At 45.2% G+C, this 13821-nt stretch overlaps 1 protein-coding gene across 3 annotated transcripts in view; it reads left to right on the forward strand.

Annotated features, from left to right (window-relative positions):
- Window positions 1-13821, forward strand: part of RABGAP1L (RAB GTPase activating protein 1 like) — a 471992-nt gene that overhangs the window by 77709 nt on the left and 380462 nt on the right. For all 3 annotated transcript variants that reach the window (XM_040360398.1, XM_040360397.1, XM_040360396.1), the window contains exon 8: window positions 11555-11621. In XM_040360398.1, coding sequence (XP_040216332.1) covers window positions 11555-11621 — 67 coding nt within the window. The remainder of the gene's footprint in view (window positions 1-11554; window positions 11622-13821) is intronic.

Raw genomic sequence — 13821 nt, forward strand, 5'->3', positions numbered from 1 at the left:
AGGGCTTGGACGTCAAAATTGCAGGGGTTCCCGCTGAGAATTCAATCAGACAATGCCACGGCCGTGGCATACATAAATCACCAAGGGGGAACCAGGAGTCAAGCCGCTCAGAGAGAGGTGAGCTTGATTCTCCTATGGGCAGAGGCTCATGTGCCCTGCATATCGGCAATATTCATTCCAGGAGTGGACAACTTTCAGGCGGACTTCTTAAGCCGCCAGACTCTATGGCCGGGGGAATGGTCTCTGCATCCACAAGTCTTTCAAGCACTCTGCCAAAGATGGGGAGTGCCGGACGTGGATATCATGGCATCGAGACTCAACAAGAAACTAGACAGGTTCATATCCCGCTCAAGGGATCCGATGGCCTGCGGAACCGATGCGTTGGTTTGCCCTTGGCATCAGTTCAAACTTCTTTATGCGTTTCCCCCGCTCCAGTTACTACCCCGCCTGCTGCGCAGGATCCGGGTGGAGCACATACCAGTCATCCTGGTAGCTCCAGCATGGCCCAGAAGGGCATGGTACTCACTAATCTTAAGGATGGTAGTGGGAGACCCTTGGACTCTTCCTCTACGGCCAGACCTGCTATCGCAAGGTCCGATCCTCCACCCTGCCTTACGGCATCTAAATTTGACGGCCTGGAAGCTGAATCCCTGATTCTCAGGGGTAGAGGTCTGTCTCAGAAAGTAATCTCTACCCTAATCAGAGCCAGGAAACCGGTCTCTAGGGTGATTTATTACAGGGTCTGGAAGGCCTATGTAGGCTGGTGTGAGTCCAAGCGATGGCTTTCTCGCAAATTTACCATCGATAGAGTATTAAGTTTTCTCCAGCTAGGAGTGGATAAAGGATTGGCATTAAGCACAATCAAAGGACAGATTTCTGCTCTGTCAGTGTGGTTTCAGCGGCCGCTGGCCACCCACTCGCTGGTTAAGACCTTCCTTCAAGGGGTCTTACGTATTAGACCTCCAGTTAAATCCCCGCTTTGTCCGTGGGATTTAAATCTTGTTCTGTCAAGTTTACAGAAACAACCGTTTGAGCCGTTGGCTGATATTCCTTTGGTTCTACTGACAAGGAAGTTATTATTTTTGGTTGCCATAGTTTCCGCAAGAAGAGTTTCGGAGCTGGCGGCCTTATCCTGTAAGGAACCATATCTTGTTTTTCATAAGGACAGGGTCGTTCTCCGCCCTCATCCTTCCTTCCTACCGAAGGTCATATCCAGTTTTCATTTGAACCAGGATTTGGTATTACCATCCTTCTTCCCTAAACCTACTTCCAGAAAGGAAGGGTTGCTGCATACCTTGGATATTGTCAGGGCCATGAAGGCCTATCTTAAAGCTACAAAGAAGATCCGGAAAACAGATGTGCTGTTCATTCTACCGGATGGGCCCAAGAAGGGGCAGGCAGCTGCAAAGTCCACCATTTCTAGGTGGATTAAGCAATTAATCACTCAGGCCTACGGCTTGAAAGGGTTGCCTCCTCCAGTATCATTAAAGGCTCATTCTACTAGAGCCATGGGCGCCTCCTGGGCAGCACACCACCAGATCTCTATGGCTCAAGTTTGCAAGGCGGCAACCTGGTCTTCTGTCCACACGTTTACAAAATTCTACAAGTTGGACGTAAGAAGGAATACTGATACTGCCTTCGGGCAGGCAGTGCTGCAGGCTGCAGTTTGAGACCCTCGGATTCCGGGGGCTCCTCTTTTTTGAGTTAAATTTAAAATTTAAAAATTATTTTTCTCAACTAAGTTGGATTTATTATGATTTGAGTATATCTCTAAATTAAATCCTTTTGTCTTGGAGATGTTCTCCCTCCCCTCATTGTAAGCATTGCTTTGGGACATCCCATATAGTAATGAATGCCGCTCTGTGTCCCGTGATGTACGATAAAGAAAAAGAGATTTTTAATACAGCTTACCTGTAAAATCTTTTTCTTGGAGTACATCACGGGACACAGAGCTCCCACCCCTCTTTTTTGAGGACCATTTTGGGAGGCATACTGCTTGCTACAAAACTGAGGTACTCCTCCTATGGGAGGGGGTTATATAGGGAGGGGCATTTCCTGTTTGAGATTGCCAGTGTCTACACCTGAAGGTACTCCATATAACCCATATAGTAATGAATGCCGCTCTGTGTCCCGTGATGTACTCCAAGAAAAAGATTTTACAGGTAAGCTGTATTAAAAATCTATTTTTTTGCGATTCGGCACTGCGTCGATTTAACTGACTATTGCGCGGTTGTGCGACGTGGCTCCCAGACAAAATTGACGTGTGTTTTTTTTTTTTTTTCCTTCCCCCACAAATAGAGCTTTCTTTTGGTGGTAGTTGATCACCTCTGCGTTTTTTTATTTTTTGCACTATAAACAAAAATAGAGCGACAATTTTGAAAAAAATTCTATATTTTTTACTTTTTGCTATAATAATTATCCCCAAAAATATAAGAAAATATTTGTCCTCACTTTAGGCCGATACGTATTCTTCTACATATTTATGGTAAAGAAAAACACGCAATTAGCGTTTATTGATTGGTTTGCGCAAAAATCATAGCGTCTACAAAATAGGGGATAGTTTTATGGCATTTTTATTCATTTTTTTTTTTTTTTACTAGTAATGGCGGCAATCAGCGATTTTTATCATGATGGCGACATTTTGGGCGGACACATCGGACACTTTTGACACCATTTTGGGACCATTGTAATTTTTACAGCGAACAGTGCTATAAAAATGCACCGATTACTGTAAAAATTACACTGTGAGTGAAGGGGTTAACCACTAGGTGGCACTGTAGGGGTTAAGTGTGACCTGGTGAGTGATTCTTACTGTAGGGGGGATGGGCTGTGTGTGACATGACACTGATCTCTGCTTGGAGATCAGTGTCATTGTCACTAGACAGAGCGGGGGGAGATGCTTGTTTACATTAGCATCTCCCAGCTCTATCTCTCCGTGAGACGATCGCGGGTATCCCCGCGGCGATCGAGTCTGCGGGACCCATGGTCGGGCTCACGGAGATTGCGGCAGGGTCGCTAACGCGCCAGCACACGGCAGCATTTTAAAGGGGACGTACCTGTACGCCCATATGCCCGTCTGTGCCATTCTGCCGACGTAAATAGGCTTCTCACAATATGCATTAGAAGCTGCAGCAAGGCAGATCGAACCTGTCTCGCTTCCTGGCTGGAGTACTTCTAACATGATTTATCTTTTTCCTCCCTAGTCCGACTCGCTGATCTGCCCATTTCCTTCTTTGGATTGCATTTCTTTAAAACATAAAGGCTGGGTATCGGATATGTGCATGACCTAGGGCAGTCTGCATTTTAATGTTTGCATAGGCAGATAACACGGAGGCTGCATTCACACCTGAGCGTACTGTCTTCTTGTGTTTTTCCTTCATTTTTATTTTTATTTTTTTAAACGTGTTTATATTAAAGCTATTTGGGCGCATTTTTGTACAATGTTTTTGAGCTTTGGCGGTTTTTTATTAGCTAATAGAGAAAACTATCATCTGTTGCATCATTTGTTGCTAGGTATTTCAGCTCTTTTAGCTTTTCCATTATCTTGTATTTCTTTTTTTTCTTTTTTTTATTACTATTCATTTGTTTTTTTCCCCCTTAGGGTAAGGGGTTAGAGTTGACGTTAGGAGTTGGGGTTAGGGTTATTTATTCATTTTTTTGGTAGTGTTGCTACGACTACCCTAACCCTTAACAATAAAACATTTAATGTATTCTAGTCATTTATAAAAAAAAATTTTTTTTTTTTTGGGGGTTTTTATGTATTAATAGTATGTGTTTTTTTTTTTTAAAGGTTGGGCATTATTATTTTTTATGTATTTATTTATTTTAATTATGATGATGTTTAGTTATTTGTGTAGTTATTTTACATGTATTTATTCATATATTATTGTTATTTAATGTAAAAAAAAATGTTATATTGAGCAGAAAAACGTGCAAATGGCATGTGTCCATTCATTTCTATGGGAATAAAAATGCACCAAAAACGCTTTGGTGCATTCGAATTTCAAGCTACAAAACGCTGAGGTGTAAATGGTGCCTGAAACGTTGAAGTTTACTGGATTTCTGACAGAATTTGCAGTTTTTCTTCACCTTATCAAACAGATATAATGGATCACTTTCAATTGTATATTTAACAGACCAACTGGGACCAAATAAGAGAAGTTATTTTTTTTGGTCTTTCATGTCCTAGTTTGCCCACTCCACTGACAGTTGTGTGGTCCTGACAACCCTGCTGTCCGTGTGGGATGGATTGTAGGTGTTTTAACAGTGATTGCAGTGTGGAATATCCTGGTTTCTGTAATATTCCTGATTGGCGATAAGGCAGATTGTTCATTTAATCTATATAATTATGTTTATGATGGCTGTAATAAAGCTCTTTGTGTAAAGCTTCATAGCCACCGTCCATTAATACCCGCTCCCATTGCAGACAATCCTTTCATGTGACACCCTGTTATTATTTTAATATTGATAATTAAATGTTAACTTTTGAAGTTTTGCTTCATTGGAGCTTTTGTTAGGCTTGTCTGACGGGGCATAGAGCAGATATTTTCGTATTCCTGTGACAAAGTAATTGGGAGCATTTGTCAAAGAATGGATTGAAGGAATTGCACCATAGTCAGAGTAGTGTTGTGGGAGGAAAGGGGTAAACTCAGCCTGTGCTAAATTTTTGTTTTTAGAGATAAATAGGGCAAGGCCACCATCAAGGCCTTCAGTATAGGCGGTGCCGATCCTGACCTCCCTGGGGCCCTAAGCAAAATGACATGGCACACACATTAAAAATGAGAAGCGGGGGGCGCTGACGAAAGTGACATGTCACATTAAAGAAAGTTGAGAAGCGGGGGGAGGGGGTGTTCTGCTGTCGGAAATGACATCTTACATTAAATTGGGAAGCGGGGGGTGCTGACTTCTTACCTCTTCTCCCATGCAGCCAGCGAGTTGAGAAGCGCGGTGAGGGGGCGAAAATGATTTCTCACCAGGCGGAGCCTCTAGTAATTTGGGGGGTCCTTTGCGGGGCCCTAAGCGCCTTGCATAGTGAGCCTATAGGGCGGATCGGCCCTGAGTATAGGTTAGAGCGGAAGCAGACTAGTGTTTTCATAGCTTATACTTTTTCTCTACCACGGGTGAAGCGGGTGGTAGGGTTGCACAGGGAAGGGCGAGTATAGGCAGCGATGGTGTATTTAAAGAAACATGACATTTTGGGCTTTGTGGTGGTATATCTGAATGATGGGTGCAGCTACGGGCATCCTTCAGATATTGTCGTTTTCAGCCGGCGATTCCCTGCATCATAAAAATGATCGTAGCAGCTGTTCCGCCGCTTGATCGTTCTTACGGGCAGCGAAAGGGGATCGCTCCCACGACCCTCCGGTGCTTCTCCCGACTCACTGCTGCGATCAGTGAGTCTGAGAACGGATCCGCCGGCCCTGGATGCTGATCGGAGATTTCCAGCGGACCAGATTGTCGCCAGAGTCTCTATGATCGTCGGAGGCTGGGCGCGATGTTATGATGTCACGCCCGGCCTCTGCATTCAAAAAAAACGGCGCCGCTTCGACTGTGAAGCAGTGATCATTTTTTTTTTTTTTTAGGCTTCCGAGCCTAGTGGTGAGATGTGGGGTCTTATTGACCCCATATCTCACTGTAAAGAGGTCCTGTCATGTCATATTCCTATTACAAGGGATGTTTACATTACTTGTAATAGGAAAAAAGTGCTAAAATTTTTTTTTTAAGTGTCTAAATAAAAAACATTTATTAAAATAACAATATTTTTCTTTATTTTTTAAGTGCCCCTGTCCCCGTGTGCTCGCACGCAGAAGCGAACGCATACGTAAGTCCCGCCCAAATATGAAAATGATGTTCAAACCCCACATGTGAGGTGTCACTGCAAATGTTTTTTTTTAAATCGGAAAAAGTTTTATTGTGCCAACAGAGAAGAGACATGTATCACATATCCACATAATGCAAAACATCTGAAAAGAGTACGTATCTATTATAAAGACGGCTAGGATAGTGGCACACAAGCAGTTTACATGGCAAATTTTTATTAAAAAAGAGCGTTGGATTCCAGCTAGGCAGGGTAACAAAGGCCCCCCTACCCGGCTTTACAAAGAGAAAGGCCAACGAGCCAACAAACAGTAAATATTACCCACTTTTTTCTACCTGTACAAATAGTCTCCCCCTTTGTAGCAGAGGGTAAATATAAAGCTCACATTATTTAAACCAAAATAGAGTGCCGATTCCACCCTCCTCCTAACCAGAGAAACTGCTCACGTTTGCAGCAACCGATGTAGAATCCGTCACGGACCGCGAATGTTGGAGCGAGACCAATAATTCTAGCTCCTCTGTAAATCAAAACATGTAACCAGTAAAAAAAATTAAAGCATTGCCTAGGAGCGAAGTGTCATAATTGGCCTGGGCTTCAAGTGATTAAATCTCACCCTGGACCTACTAATATCGCCTTCCCCACTCTCCCCTGCCACTGCATCAGCAGGGAAGTTGGTCACTGTGTAAGCTCTGTGTCGGATTATGGTCCGAGCTTGCTCAAGGTTAATAATGTTGTCCTTTTTTACTAGAGGGTCATTTTTTGTGCCTGGTGATTGGTCGCTAAGCCTGAGTGCTCTATCTTGGGATGAATTAGATGCTTCCCCCCCCCCATACCTGGAAGTACTGGATATTTTTGCTGCAGGTGCAACATAGCTGCAGATGAGTGCAGTGAAGGTTTATTATTATTCAGGATTTATATAGCACCAACAGCTTGCTAAGGACTTTACAAATTAAAGGGAGACCTGGATCTGAACCTGCAACCTCTACTGTGTCTACAGTTTATCTTCTTGCTGAGCCACCTGAGATGCTTGACATATCCCCACCTGATTCTTTAGACAGCCTTGTCCTGTCTCTTGTTCCTCGAACCCTGTGCTCCTCCCATCAAATTTCTATTTAAGTCATGTCTTTGCATTCCCTGTTTGCCAGAATACTGTGCTCGCTATCCATATTTCTCTTGTCCTGATGCTGTCCATATGTCTTCTACCTCTTGTTATGTCATGTGGCTTGTTCCTCAACCACGCTATGGCTTGATCCCAACCTGCAACCATTTGTTACCAGCTTTTGGCTTGTTTCACTGACTACGCTTCTGCTTGATCCCCATCTGCTACTGGACTCTGACTTGCACACCTCGTGGTGGGGTGATCCTGAGGACTACGACCTGTATTAACACACGGCAAAACCCATATCCACCATCAGGAGATCTGGTGAATACTGGTTAGTGCTTAGGGCTCAGATGAGCTAGTGTCATCCACCTGGGGTGACCTGCTTGTATACTTCTTCTGCTTGGTTGGTGGGAGCCTCTACAGCTATAGCGACTGGCCTCCAAGTCTGACCCCTGACCAGGGCCGGCGCTACCACTAGGCGAAGTAAGCAGCCGCTTGGAGCGCACTACCACCTAGGGCGCAACCACAGCCCCTGTTCTGTGTGAGCTTGGCTCTCCTCTTCTGAGCGCTCGTTGTGCGCCGCCACCACTAATCCCTCATGTGTCCCGCTGAGCGCCCCGCTGCACTGTTACATCTTCTAGACAGGTCACACAGCGCTGCTCCGGGACTCCTTTGCTCTAGCCTGTCCCTCTGGTGCAGCGCTGTGTGTCTGTGTGTGCAGCGGAGGGGCGGGGCTCAATGGAGATGGGAGCCCGGAGCATTGAGAGGAGCAGCTTGACCTCCGTGGAGCGGGAGGATGGCGCTGGCCTGGTCTCGGCGGGGACACTGTGGAGCGGGAGGATGGCGCTAGCTTGGCCCCTGAGCAGAGACTGGATGATGGTCGATGACGATGAAGCCACAAACAGCCGAGGTAGGAGGAGGACGGATCCCTTCCGAACTACATTACACTGTCTGTGGAGTGCCGAGTGGGGGTGCTGTCTGTGTGGTGTGTGTGAGAGTCAGGTGGGCCAGTCACAGTGTATGTGTCAGGTAAGGGGGGTCAGTGTATGTGTCAGGTAAGGGGGGTCAGTGTGTCAGGTGAAGGGGGGTCAGTGTGTCAGGTAAGGGGGGGGTCAGTGTGTCAGGTAAGGGGGGGGTCAGTGTGTCAGGTAAGGGGTTTCAGTGTGTCAGGTAAGGGGGGGGGTCAGTGTGTCAGGTAAGGGGGGGGTCAGTGTGTCGGGTAAGGGGGGGGTCAGTGTGTCAGGTAAGGGGGGGGGGTCAGTGTGTCAGGTAAGGGGGGGGGTCAGTGTGTCAGGTAAGGGGGGGGTCAGTGTGTCAGATAAGGGGGGTCAGTGTATGTGTCAGGTAAGGGGGGTCAGTGTATGTGTCAGGTAAGGGGGGTCAGTGTATGTGTCAGGTAAGGGGGGTCAGTGTGTCAGGTAAGGGGGGTCAGTGTGTCGGGTAAGGGGGGGTCAGTGTGTCAGGTAAGGGGGGGGTCAGTGTGTCAGGTAAGGGGGGGTGGTCAGTGTGTCAGGTAAGGGGGGGTGGTCAGTGTGTCAGGTAAGGGGGGGTCAGTGTGTCGGGTAAGGGGGGTCAGTGTGTCGGGTAAGGGGGGTCAGTGTATGTGTCAGGTAAGGGGGGTCAGTGTATGTGTCAGGTGAAGGGGGGTCAGTGTATGTCAGGTGAGGGGGGGTCAGTGTGTCAGGTGAGGGGGGTCATTGTGTCAGGTAAGGGGGGTCAGATAAGGGGGGTGTCAGATAGGTCGCCTAGGGTGTCAAAGATCCTTGCACCGGCCCTGCCCCTGACCATAACAGAGACATAAGTTACATGACAATTTGTTTATATTTACCTGCAGGCAGCTGCTTCTAGTACAAATCTTCCTTTCTGTGGCTTCTCAGAGTCGCAGGATACTGTCCTGAGCAGTTATATTATGGCGCTGTAAAAGTTAGCTGCCTCTGCTACTGAGTAAAGTTGGGCTGTTTGCCTGTCCCCTTTCTGCCCTCTTGGCCATTCACAAAATTCTTGATGTTATCCCAGGGAAGATCCTGCCATTTAATTGCTTCACCTTCATTCACAGAATGCAATGCAATGTGGGAGAACAGTAATGCAAGTTTTGTTGATGGCAGAGGGGTGGGCAAGTTTTGTGTAACTTTTTTCAGTAGCAGTGGCTGCTGTCAAATTTTACAGTGCTAGAAGACGCCATTTTATTACACAGGATGACAATGAAATTGTAGGCAGACCTGCTGTTACCTTTGCTAAATGAACTGCACTGCACATGTCTGGTAACTATAATACAGGTCTGAACCCGTGGATAGCGCTGACGGTGCAGAAGGACGTTTTTACAGAAAGAAAAAGACTGGCAGGATTGCTGTTTTTTTTTTTTTTCTGGACATTTTAATGGTGGGAAAAAAGGTGATTGTATATGTTGCCTTGACATATATTTTAAAATCGTTGCCTATATCAGCCAATCAGAATCTGTCTATAGGTATATAGGTTTGCTTTCAGCAGAGTGAATTCTGTTTAGTTGTTATATTATATATTTAATGACAGAGGTACTTTGATTGGCATTCGGAGCGCTTTAAAATAGCATGTCCAATGCCATATTTTGACGCAAGTGTAAACAAGCCCTTGAAGTGGTAGTAAACCACAGTTGTTGAAAGAAAGAAAAGGCAATGTCCTAATTTTCTATTATGCATCGCACACTAGCACATTATGAGAGACTTACCTTGGAACAAAGCCCTCCATTGCTGTGCTGTCACTGTAGAGAGGGCTGACCTCTTCCCCCGGTCTTCCTTCTGGGTTCAGGTCCTCTGGCTAGATGAGTGGCTGGGGCGCAATGACGTCACTTCCGGGCATGCGGGCGGGAGCCGCCATTTATTGCACGGGCTCTGAAGGTCCGGCACTGTATGCTGGACCTTCAGAGCGCATGTGCCGATAACATCACCAGCTGCATGCACTCTGAATATCTCCTAAACTGCATAAGTTTAGGAGATATTCAAAGTACCTACAGGTGAGCCTTACTGTAGGTACAAGTGGTAGTACAAGGTTCACTACCACTTTAGGGAGCCTATCATTTTATAATTTAAGAGAAACCTCTCTTGGCTACTATGGAGACTGCTGTTGAAGACATTTCGTTCTGAAAATGCTAGTTGCCTGTCTGTCACACACCAATATCTTGTTGTGCTTCTGGATCTAATCCAGTACAGGTTCTTGCATCCTTCAGGCCATTAACTCAAAGTATGGAAGCCATTAGATCGGTATTACACCCAGGCAAATAACATTTCTAGAAGGTGGTCAGCAATGGCAGCAACTACAGTTCTGTAAGGTTTTCTTTTTTTTTTTTTTAAGTGTATTTTGTGCGTGTACTCGAGAGAGGAGCCGGACTGCAGGAGTTGGGAGTAGGCAGGCCTCCCCCAGAGGCAATCTGCCACCTTTCTCCATGCCCCGGGTGGCAATGGCGGGTGTGTGAGGGGGTCCTCCCACACAGCCCACCCTACCTGCTCTGCTTTGAAGCCCAACGGGGCAGAGGGACTCCCTATAAGGGAGTGAGAGGATTTGCCCGCTCAACCAGCCCTGTTAGTCCTTTGCCTCTCTTTTTTAGAGACCACGTGGTCAAAGTGTGTGCATGTTAACCCAATTTCGAGTGCGTGTAAGTGTGGTGGTTTTTGTGGGAGGTGGGTGGGCGTACTAAGCGCAGGCTTACCTCGCATAGCACACCCACCGGGAGCCGGGCTGAGACCACCAAACTCAATTCACATGTAGCCGAGACCGGGATCCGAACCCCTAGCTGCAGAGGTGAATGGCTTGTCAGCGCAGTGCCAATCGCGTTGAGCCACCGCAGCTCCCTTCGGTTTTCTTTTTCTAATGCCACTCTGCTGGGTATCCCTGCATTGTACGTGATGAGACACTTTGGGAATCATGCATGCTTGTGCCCTTCACTGTTTTCGGTTGTTTCTTCCACCAACCACCACGTCAATCCCGGACACAGTAGGGTTAGGTTGGAGGAACCACGGAAAGCAGTGATGGACTCGTGAGTTTGATGGTTCCAGAAGTGTCATTTTCTAACTCATCAGACAGTTTCTCTTCATCACAGCTGTGTTCGGTGGTGAGGGCAGGGGAAGAATTCACCATTTAGACCCCTTTTACACTGGGTCGCTATGCAGGCGCTATTACGCTAAAAATAGCGCCTGCAAAGCGACTTTTAACAGGCGCTGCTGTTTCTCCAGTATGAAAGCCCCGAGGGCTTTCACACCGGAGCGGTGCACTAGCAGGATGGTAAAAAAATGTCCTGCTAGCAGCATCTTTGGACCGGTAAAGGAGCGGTGTGTATACCGCTCATCCACTGCTCCTGTCCATTGAAATCAAAGGGGCACTGCAGCTATACCGCCAGCAAAGCGCCTCTGCAGAGGCATTTTGCGGTGGTTTTTAATCCTTTCTCAGCCGCTAGCAGGGCCAAATAGCTTTGCGAAATTGACGTTAAAGCACCACTAAAAATGGTGGCGTTTTACCGCCGACGCCACCCCAGTGTGAAAGGGGCCTTACTTTCTGCTTTGCAGGAGCACCTGTTATTCTGTTTGATTTGATATTGAGTCACTTTTATGTATTTGCAATATGTTGAGTAATAATCACACTATTTTATATGCCCCTTGTTACAGATGCTTTGGGATGCTTCTCAGTCCTGGCAAAAATGTTAAGAACAGCGACATGCATCTTCTGGATATGGTAAATATTGTTTTGTGTTCTTTGAATTAATAAAGGGTTACTGTTTTTATTTTATTGTAGGGGTATTGAGCTAGCAGTAACTTTACAATTCTGCACACACAACTTCCTGACATGTCATAATAGGCAGAAACTATATTTTCCAAACTTTGAGTGTGCGTGGTGGCAGATGGTGTCAGAGCTTCTTCCTCCATATCCGGTGACGGTGTTCAGGCCCACCATTGTGGCTTTCAGCTCTGTGGCACTGCATCCTGGGAAGAGGTCAAATGCTCGCCATATCCTACTAGGGTAGCATATGGAAGATGAATATCAACAGGAGAACTTATCACTTTGCCCTGATACAGTGCTATAGATATTTCTAAATGATCAGATTGCTGAAATTAAATCAAATCAAAAGTAATGAATTGAAACCTAGATTTGTTTTTGTTTGTTTTTTATTATTGTTTTATGCATTTGTAAGCGTATAAAAAACAGAACGCAATAAAACCCTAATTTAAAATGTGTGTATTATATTCCAGGTGCATCTAAACAAAAGTTGTACAAAGTGTTAAGCCCCATACACACTATTCGATTTTCTGCAGATTTTTGTCTTCAGATTTACCAAGACCATATGGTGCAAGGGCCTGCCTGATTGCATACAAATTTAAACTCCTAATCTTTGACCTCATATTATATGGTTTTGAAAAGGTGCATTCCATGCCTGTTTCCCACACTGCAATCAAAACGCACTGCCTTTGCAATCTGTTGAGCATGCCAATACATTAACTGTACCCCAAAAGCAAACGCATTTGCGGCCACATCAGAATCATGCAATGTTAGTGCAGTGCATTTTTTTTTAAAGTAGAAAATGCGCTACTTTTTGTGCAATTTCAGCCTGTTCAAATGAATGGGCTGAAAATAACATTGCAGGGACACTCCAGAATTGCACAGGTGTTTACTGGCCCTTAAAGTTTGTGTGAGGTGAGACGCCACTCAAAACTGACCCATTGCTTTCAGATGTGAATGGCCTTAGCCAGGGCTGCTATGGCCATGTCCTCTGACATGTTTCGCCCCACCTACTGGGGGCTTGGTCACAGACCTCGGTGGCAGGGTGAAACATGTCAGGGGGCGTGGCCAGAGCAGTGCTGGCTGAGAATCACATTTGAAGCTCTGGGTCGGGTTTAAGTGGCGTCTTACCCCACATGTGGCCACGCTTCTGAATTGGTGTCTGACGCCTGCTCCCATTTTCTGAATACCGGTAGGGATGCCTGGTAGCGTCCAGCTTTGAGCGGCGCTCCAATTCTACATGTGACCCTTGTGGCCCAGGCCTATAGCACTGAAATCATGCTTCCTGCTGCCTGGAGAGCTCTGGTTCTGACAAGGGTCCCACTCTGCAGCATGCCTGCAAGGGACAGGCTTTTCTTCTCCCGCTGTGGCTGATTTCTAAAGAAAAAATCAGACAAACACTGTAAGACTTTCGAGTCCTTGCACACCCGTTTTGATGCATCTTGAATGTATTTTGTTGATTTAAACAGAGGGTTCAAATGGGATTTAAACAGTTTTACTAAATAATATGTTCTTAAAAAATATATAAAAGTGATTTTAGGTATGAAAATTTAGTCAGAGTTAATAGAGACTTGCTGACGCTCTTAAAATGTTCCTCTGAGCACAAAAAGGCAAAACTAAAAAAAAAAAAGAAAAAAATAACTTTTGTTAAATTTAATGTAAAAAAAGTTCAGTTTATTGAAGTGTGTAATATTTTGATCAAATTGTGAAAATTTTTCTATGGTTTATGTGCTCCATCACAGGATAAGAAATGTCAAACACATCCGTATTGTAACAGTTTTTTTCAATTTTACAGTCACACATGTAATGCTATGTGTGACCACTAGAGGGCGATACAATACATGCTAATACTGCTTTGACGGGTGAATCGCACTCTACAGATTTTGTGTGATCTTCAAGTTTTATGTCAGAAAGGGAACATTTACCATAAACAGGTTATTATGTCCTTATCTAAAACCTTTCTTTTTAAGCATCTGTTTGTTGTAGAAAATACTTCCACATTACTTAACTGCAGTAATGTCAAGGTTTCTTTTTAAAACTATAATTTCCATACATGTTCAGGACTAAAACAAATTAACATCCATTAAAAATGTTTCATTCTAAGTTTGAAATATTTTGGGATATTTTCCGTTTACTTATATCCATCCAGTAGATGGTG

Source organism: Rana temporaria, chromosome 7 (assembly GCF_905171775.1).
Source record: "Rana temporaria chromosome 7, aRanTem1.1, whole genome shotgun sequence".
Classification (NCBI taxonomy): domain Eukaryota; kingdom Metazoa; phylum Chordata; class Amphibia; order Anura; family Ranidae; genus Rana; species Rana temporaria.